At 36.0% G+C, this 9,057-nt stretch overlaps 1 protein-coding gene across 1 annotated transcript; it reads right to left on the bottom strand.

Moving 5' to 3' along the window:
• Positions 1–2,946: 2,946 nt before the first annotated feature.
• Positions 2,947–7,336, bottom strand: SAP (Transducin/WD40 repeat-like superfamily protein). The gene is made up of 2 exons (XM_028086137.2): positions 6,913–7,336; positions 2,947–4,210 (listed from the first exon to the last, which is right to left on the bottom strand). Exons 1-2 carry the CDS (start codon positions 7,180–7,182, stop codon positions 3,074–3,076), a joined length of 1,407 nt encoding a protein of 468 aa, XP_027941938.1. The 5' UTR covers positions 7,183–7,336; the 3' UTR covers positions 2,947–3,073.
• Between the last annotated feature and the right edge of the window lie 1,721 nt (positions 7,337–9,057).

Raw genomic sequence — 9,057 nt, 5'->3', positions numbered from 1 at the left:
AAATCAGTTTTTGAGGCACCATTTTAACATCCAATCATCCTTAGAAGGAGGTAACAAGAACACGTGAATCTGAATTTACTTTATAAGCTGGATTTGAATGGACCTAACAGAAAACCGACAAAAGCCTTGATAAATTCAAAAACCATCTTAAAATTCCAAGAAAAAATTTATTTGAATATGGCAGCATGCATGAGTCATAAAGTGACTCATTGATTCATTGATCAAGTGGTGTACTGATACAAGAGAGTCAATACGACATAATTTGTTTGATACTGATATGAACAACTTGGAAAGACATGGTCAGAATAGTTTCATTCCATTCTCAATCCATCTACTACGCCATGCGCGTCGAGTCTTTAAGGCTTAAATTTAATGATGTTCTCAGACCACAACATCGAAGGTGCCGCCAAGGTTCACCAAATTACACATTAATTTACAATAATATTATGAATTTTGAGAATTCAACAGGGCTACCTAGCTACCAAGCTGAGCCATGGATGCAGCAGTAGCATGCAGCAGCTGCAGCTAGCTATGGTATCAGAAACAGACAGAAGAACAGACAACAGAAGAAAAGCATCGTCAAACATAGAAGCAGGAGAGACTAGGGACTAGAGAGCAGTACTAGACTCTACCATCATCTGTCTATCTCACTTTGTCCTTCATTCATTTTTCTCATATATTCAAAGTTCCCCTTTTCATTTCTAGTTATTTGCATAACTACAACTCAAATATTTTCTTCTCTGCACACTTGCACTTGGAACATCTTTGCATTTATTTACACATACGTGGTGAACAGTGTCTATAATGAATCAATGAACAGTGTCTATAATGAATCAATAGAAACATGCTTATGACCAACGAGTCAAGGTTTTAACCATAATATATGGTGTACTTTGAATACGTGATCATGATGTGTTCAACAGTAGACCGAGTTTTTCTTTTAACATCACATGTGTGGTAAGTTTTAAATTTGGATGGTGGTTTGGTTCTCTTACTGCATTTGGAAAAGATATAATTTCATACTTTTTGTTTTGGTGCTCTCAACATAGACATATTTCCTTAACAAAAAATGTTACTGTTTTACAACTATGCATGAAATGAAATGTTGTTTTGCATTACACTGGTGTTGGTGTTGGGAGAAAGAAATCTTAATTACTCATTTTGTTTATATGATCAACATTATGATGCTATCTTCTGCGACTTTAGTGTCATTTCAATAACCTTTTGGCTCTAATCATGATGTATAAATTTGGCAACACTTAGACTATGTGTGGAGATGAGTGAGGTTTAGATTAAAGGAAACTTATGAACTGAACCATTTGCTGCTAAAGTGTATAACACTTAACTTTATGATCAGTTTTATAATGTCAGTTACTTGTAGAGATATCTATAACATGCATGGATGTGGGAAGAAGAAACACAGTGACACTGTTATGTTAGAAACAAAAAATAGAATAAAATAAACAGTTGCAGTATAAAATCCAAGAGAATGTGAAAGAGTTTTCTCTGCAGGTGATCCTTTCCCTCCCATGCACAAGCACACAGAAAGTGTAAGTTGCTGCTTTTTTCATTTATTAAAACAGTGAATTTAGAAGACAATAATGACTCCAATATAAAATATTGAAGTCTGGTTTTCATGCAGTATCTAAAAAATGCATTTAAAAAAAATACATCAGTTAAATACTGCAAAAGCCCTTGTCTTCTCCATTGGACTATAATAACTTATGCTTAAAAGAATAAATATTTAATTAATTACAAATTAAAATAAAATAAACAATAAGATTACTAAGTGACAAAATAAAACGTGATAATAACTTAATAACTATTAATTTAAAACCCTTAAAATTTACATATACATTGTATATAGGCATCTTCATTTCCCTATCCTATGTATTTTTCTTTTTCTTGATCTGTAGCTATCTTTATTACTCAGTCACTAATACTCCCATGAAACATTAAAAGAGACTGCTAAATGATTAATGATAAGGTATAAAGTGATATGTCATTTGTGTGTCCATACATCTTATGCACTTACATACAATTTTAAAATAAACAATAACAGTATAGTTTTTATTATAAAATAATCAAGTAAAAGTAAAATTGTTTAAAAGAAAAAACTGTATTTAGTATTCTTCTATGTAATAATACAGATTTCTTAGAGTAAGACTGGGATAAAGATTATTTCGGTCTATTAGTATTAGACTGTAAAAGATTATTTGATTTTGTCTGGACGATTAAATAAGAATGGTAAAGAGTGAAAAATTATCACATACTATACGAGTAGGCAAATCAAAAAGTTTAGAAACCAAATACATCAAAGTTTCAGTCAAAATCAATTCCAATTTTACTTGTAGAGCAACAACATGACAAAAAGGATTCAATTAATTACGTTAAATTGTTAAAATATTGTTAATAATATAATAGACATAAAAGAAAAATGAATTGTATTAGCCATATAAACTATAAAAAGCTTTGTAAACCAAACCGTAATCTATTTTCTATAACTTCAAGATGGATTAATCGTAAGCAATTGAACCAACAAATACTTTTAATAAGTCAGAAAATTCATAGTACAATTCAATAACCTTTTGAAAGTAATAGACGAGGTTTCAAAAATCAATTATGATGAAATAACTATCTTAAACGCAACAACAATAGCATTATTTAAAAAAAATGATCTTAATTTACACAAGCATTAAGTAAACATTAGTAAATACAATTTATTACTAGTAAATACAATAAATCTGAAGGAGGCAAATAACATGACACGAGATGAAAAATAAAAAAACAGGAGAATAAAAACCAATAGCCAACAACATAAACAATTTAATATTCGAATATCCAAATGAGCACATGCATGGTGGATTCCCATGCTTGTTGTCTTTGCAGTCACTAAACAATGAAATCTGAAGATGCATGGAAAGAAAAGAAAAGAAAGAGTAACAATGGAGGTGAATTCTGTGAAATTCAAAATAGGTACAAAAAGGAATGGAAAGTTAGAATGAATGGGAGGACATAGCATCATAGTACACTCCTACATCCTAAAAACCTAAACCTAAGTCTAAGTCTAGGGCTAAGGATCATCCTGTACACCAAAATCCAATAGGTTAATGTTGTTGGAAGAGATAGCCACGTGTCTGTCATCACCCACCATGCTATTCACCTCTCCTGCACGCAGAAACACTCTCACACACAACCGTCCATCCTCTTGCTCAATGTTCCAAACCCTCAAGAATGGTGAAGGATGAGGAGAAAAGGTTACCACGTACCCAAGGTTCATGCAACCCCACAACCCTCGAACCCACGAACCCCTCAACATAAACCGGCTCATCAACTCCATCGTCCCCACGCGCCACACCGTTCCCACCCCCGCACGCTCCACCACCACAAACGCCTCCGGACTCACGTCCATCGAACTCACCACGAACCCCGTCGCCGAGATCTCGTCCCGCACCAGAACCTCCGGGTTCCACGCGTTGAAACAGATCAACCTCAGACCAGTGCATGCCACCACGAACTCACCCTCCGCCACGCGCACCCGCCCCACCGGGTCAACCAACTCCGTCAGCATGTGCCACCCCATAACCGTTTCCGGATCCGTCAACGACCCCCCGACGAACACGCGCTCCCCGCTCTCCGCGTTCCACACCTGGAATGCGCCACCCGCGATCCCCGCGAACAGGCCCACCCACCGCCGCCGCGTTCCCGCGAACCCCACCAAGACCCCGTTGTTCATCACGAACCCCGACACGGCGCGCCGCGCCTGGCTCTGCCCATGCACGTTGATAGCGTCCACGTAGATATCCCCGTCGAGCCTGGCGAAGGTGATGTCGGAGTCGCTGATAACGATTCCCGACACAGAGCGCGAGTAGGGCCCGAAGAGTGGGCCGTGGTCGGAGAGGTAGGTGCTGACGTGGTCGTAGGTTTCGAGGTCGAAGACCCGCACGGTTCCGTCTATGAAGCCGCACGCCAGGCGGGTGTCGGAAAGCGAGAGGCAGCGGCAGATCAAGCCCCGGCGATGCTCCGAGGGATCGAAGCGCGGAGTCAGAAACGACAGCCTTCCAGTCTCGAAGTTGGTAGCCGTCCGATGCCAGTTGATGTAGTCGCTGTGCCACGTGTCCCTCACCCGGAACGTCCTTCGCCAGATGCGCCTCGTGAGGTGCTCCCACAGCAGATCCGAGCGCGACACCTCCCGCCACGTGGAACAAACCTGCATGCACAATGCAGAAATTTTCAATCATGATCACTCACCATTGTCAACCCAACTCCGAATGAAGAACCAACGAACCTAGCTCTAAGTTAAAATAGCTTTCCGTTGCACGAAAGGTGCATTGATAAATTGAGCAAGTCCCTAGAACTCTCACCCACAAAAATAGAAAGCGATGAAATTCTTCTGTTCATAATAATCTCTCACATAAAACAAAAACAAAGGTTTCTGCTTTTCGTTAACTATAAGTAGGTAGCAATGGATGAATTGGTGGAGAGAGAAACATTGAAGATGGCAGAAGCAGGTAGCTATGCTAAGCTAAGCTCAGCTCAGCTAGCTGCGAGGGTGCAGAGAGGTAACCATCATTCGCGTCAGGAACCAAAGCAAGCCATAGCAATGACATCGCGTTGCAGAAAAACAGATACTCGGGACTAGAGACCACATTATCAGCTTCAAATCAACCACATTACACCCATTTAATTTTCATTATTATCATGTCAGTGTACTTATTTTCAGTTAGATACTTCAGAATCTTAGATAATCATGCCTCTGCCATTATAGCATACTTTACGTATGGTATCAAATATCCATACATACACTGCCACCTACATTTCATATATACTACTTCACCACCACCATAAGATATATATGAGTTACACAAAACATGCCCTAGAGAGAAAAAAAGAGTAAGTAGCGTAGCAAGATACAGTGTTACTATGTGGTCCATTGCAGGTATACGGCTAGATAACGAAACTAGTCAATATCTTAGTTCCTGTTCTTGTATGCATATGTGTGTATAAAATGTAAACATGGTATGAAAAGCGTGCTTCCCCACAAACATTTCACTTTCATTTCCAAGAAAGGTATGCCCAAGTGCCTGTCTTGTTCCAAACACCGAATCTCTGGTTCTATTCACGCCCACAAAGACCAGTCCAATCCTACCCAGGTAAACTTGAGTAACAAATTCTTTCACAACCTATTGTTGTTTACCACTCAAACAAAACATCAAGGCTTCACAACAAACACTTTAAGAAGAAAAAACAAACTTTCATAGCTTCATTCATACATTTTTAATTATGAAACTCTATTTATATAACAGGAGTGTTCGTACATATATTTATCCAAATAGATACATAGGGGTGATAGTTTTTACAGGTACAAGTAAACAATATGCATGCCCCATCTCCCAAGTCCCAACTTTGTTGTGTGTGTAATTATCATATCGTATATAGTACATCATATGATACTATTTTATTTATTGGGAAAGAAAACTAAAATTATAATAGGTGTGAACTTCCCAGATAGAAACAAAAGGAATGGAGTGTCGTCACGACAACAATAGGGCTCCATGTGCCTTTTGGCGTTATACAATACCTGCTTTTTGACCCCATTTTTAGATTATAAAATATTAAACCATCGACTAATCACGAGCTATTAAAAAATTTCAAACCCTAATTGAGATTTGAGAAGGTGCAAGGCTTATCCTATAACCAAAAATCATGCAACTGGTTGTTTCCAACAGAGTAGAAGGGTACGAATCTCTTCTCTGGTTGAAAGAATGCAAGTAAAGGAAAACCGTTTTTATTTTCATGGTAGGTATTGATGTAACTCGAAATCTAATTCCAGTTTTCCATTGTTTCGAAGCACACCGGGAAACGTTGTTCTTTGAACACAAAAAATTATTAGAAAAGGATTAAATACTTTGATGGTGTGGACAGATACATTCTCTCACTAATCTCGATAATAAATAAAGAAAAAGAAATGGTGTGGTTCCGAAATATATATGCAACGATCTATATATGGAAATGGTACACTTGCAAGGACGCTGGGTATGAGACATTAATAACTATTTATGCTTCCGTCCTTATGATAGTGTTTAAGAAAGCAACTTCTTTTTAAACAAAAGGAAAAAACTGGTATCTGCATATTTTGAGATAAAAAAAGGCATGCAATGGATCTTCTAGCCTAGATAGCAGGAAAAAGCTCAGTCAAAAAGGATTCATGCCGAGAAAGGGAAACAGCAAATCGAAGGCAGTGTGAGCATTTTGATTGGTCTGTGAAAAGGAGGTCCAAAACTAGACATTTTTGAAGGGGAAGAGAGAACAAACGTTGCAAAGAAGAAAAAACACACCCTTTTTTGAAAGGGACACACATATTTGGTTTGAAAAAGACACACGTAAAGTGCTTTCAAGGAACAGTTTCTTCTCGGATGCTTGAAGCATCTAAAACTTAAACCTAAATCGGCACTCATGTCTCCTTATCCATTCACCTGAATGTTTGCCTCTAAAGTTTAAACACAGGAAAAAAAGGTTGCCGCATAAACATAGAAAAAGGATGTGAATATAATAAAAATAATAATATATATACATATAATATAATTAAGTCATAGACCGTGGTGTTGATATTTATTGAAAAATAAAAAAGAATCAGCAGCAGCATCTGCAGGTTGCAATGCTAGATTCATGTTTGACTTGACCAATATTTTGTCCAGTTACGGAACTGAAAAAGCTATCAGTTACACATGCTGAAGATTCTACAAATCTTCATTTTAAGCAAACTGAGAATCCTTGGTCAGATTCAGCAAAGCAAGCACAGACAATGTGAACAATGATTGCATGTTTTTTAAACGAGGGGTAAAGAGGAAGATGAAGATGGAGATGATGAAGAAGAAACTAAAAAAAAAAAGGGTAAAAAAGAGAAAGTACCTGAAACAAATTGGCAAGTGCAGGAGCAGCAGCAAGACGACCATTGTAGTTGGCAGCATCAATGGCGAGTTGGTTGGCCAAAGCCTCAAGAAAAGGCTCAGGCAAGACCTCATTCATAGCACGTTGTCGAGAGGAGGAAGGGCCTTCAAATTGCGCGGTTCTCCTCGTACTAGGTCCTGGGATATCAGGAGCAGCAACAGCGTCATACGGGGCTGAAGTTGATGATGACGATGATGACGAGGAAGAAGAAGAAGAAGAAGTAGAAGACATGAGTGAGTGAAGTGGGTGGTGGCTATAAAAGTGGGGAAGGAGGACCAGACCGGAAAGGAACAAGGACAAAAAGGTAGAAGATAAGGACACAAAGTGAGGGACCCAAAAGGAGATGTCTGGGAATTCTTGGTTATATCATATGTGTCTGTGTTTCCCTATAGCTTCCGTTTATCTCACTTTTAAACCAAACCTCACACACACCCTTTCGTTTTTGCCTTTTCTTTCTTTTCTTTTTTTCTTTTTTTTTGTTCTTTTCTTTTCTACCATAAATAAAACAATTATTCCAAATAAATATATACTATTCCTTATTTTCATTAATGATATTTGTTTGTGTTTTGTGGTGCAATGCAGAGAGTGCTTTGGGCTGGTTTTGAATCCAGCTATGGCAACTCCACTGGTGCCATTGTCTTCAGGTGTTTTCAAAGCTTACTTAAAATGCTACGTGCTGGTGGTCCTTCTCAAACCCTCTTCTTCTCTTTCATTATATATATATATATATATATATATATATATATATATATATATATATATATATATATATATATATATATATATATATATATATATATATATATTTTCCTCTTCTTCTACTTTGTCATCATCGAGTGGATTTTTCGATTGCTCAAAAATTAATTTATTACTTTTAAGGACACTTTTTCCATTGGTCAATTTTATTGTTTTTAAACTAGACTTGGCGTCTGTCTAGAATAATTCATTTTCAAATACTTTATGATTATTAAATTATCATGTGAGAGAGGAAATGTGTATGATGTGTATGAAGGTGGTTTTGTTTTATCCATGTAGATTTAAATAATAATGGAATGGAACTGTTCCACTATTATTTGTTTTTCTTTTGCCTGCTCGGAACACAACCAACTTTCTTTTCTAAATTTTCTAAATCATGAACCCTTTATATAAAAAAGTAAAATAAAATTATGATGTCGTATTTTGTCTGTAGCCAGATTTATTTTAAAAATACATGTTTGGATAAGTTTGATGACTGGTATATGTGAATAGGCTTCTTTTATTTGTTTTGTTTAGTGTAGAAAAAAGAGGTTCAGAAAAAGACTCATTTCACTATTATAAAAACGCCGTCCTTTTAGCTTTAGGCTGTGCTGTGCTATTGAGTTATTGCAATTCAATCATGTGTTAGAATGATATGGAATTAAACTTTTGCATGTTTCGGTAAGATTTAATATAATTTGGGTATTATATTTGTAGAATGATTTACTATTTTATTTATATTAATTTATCATTTAATGTGATATTTGTAGAATAATAAATTAATACCTGCCTTGTTTAAATAATGAAAAGAAAAAAATATAAAAATTACATTAAATAAAAGATAAACGAGATAAAAATTGAATCAATATTACAAATATAAGATTAACGATAATAATTAAACCTTCGAATAAATAAAGAAAAATTTATTTATAATCCAATCACGTCTTAGTGTTGTCTTTGTCTTTGGTATACATCCTTGGAATCAAGAAATGTCTAGAGGAGTTTATAATCGACGAAAATAACAAAAAGGCAAATTCCGCTTATGAGATATGGATAAAAGATGTTCATTTTTATCATCTACTCCCTTTACTAATTGACTAATTGGCTTGCGCATGATTATTTTTTGCATAGTTCATATAATTTTGATTTTGTAAAATTTATTAAAATTACGTAGAAAATTATTTTTGACTATTTCTTTGTTTTAATTTTTATTAGATATCGAATTCAAATGTAGAACGTTAACATCTAGCATATTAGTTATAGATTTAGAATTGTCAATATTTAATAGTTAAATATCTATGATGGATACGCTCGCATAATGAAAGTTGTTAGAAATGAGATAAAAAATGCAGCGATCACACAATTATGGGA

This window comes from Vigna unguiculata, chromosome 8, assembly GCF_037176805.1.
Source record: "Vigna unguiculata cultivar grain cowpea cultivar isolate G323 ecotype 2 chromosome 8, ASM3717680v1, whole genome shotgun sequence".
Lineage (NCBI taxonomy): Eukaryota > Viridiplantae > Streptophyta > Magnoliopsida > Fabales > Fabaceae > Vigna > Vigna unguiculata.
Note: the sequence above shows the minus strand (reverse complement) of the source record. Positions and strands in the feature narration are given on the sequence as shown.

Coding starts and splice junctions, on each gene's coding strand:
- SAP (XM_028086137.2), bottom strand. CDS start 7,182: ATGTCTTCTACTTCTTCTTCTTCTTCTTCCTCGTCATCATCGTCATCA. Junction 4,211..6,912: donor CACTTGCCAATTTGTTTCAG/GTACTTTCTCTT, acceptor TTGTGCATGCAG/GTTTGTTCCACGTGGCGGGA.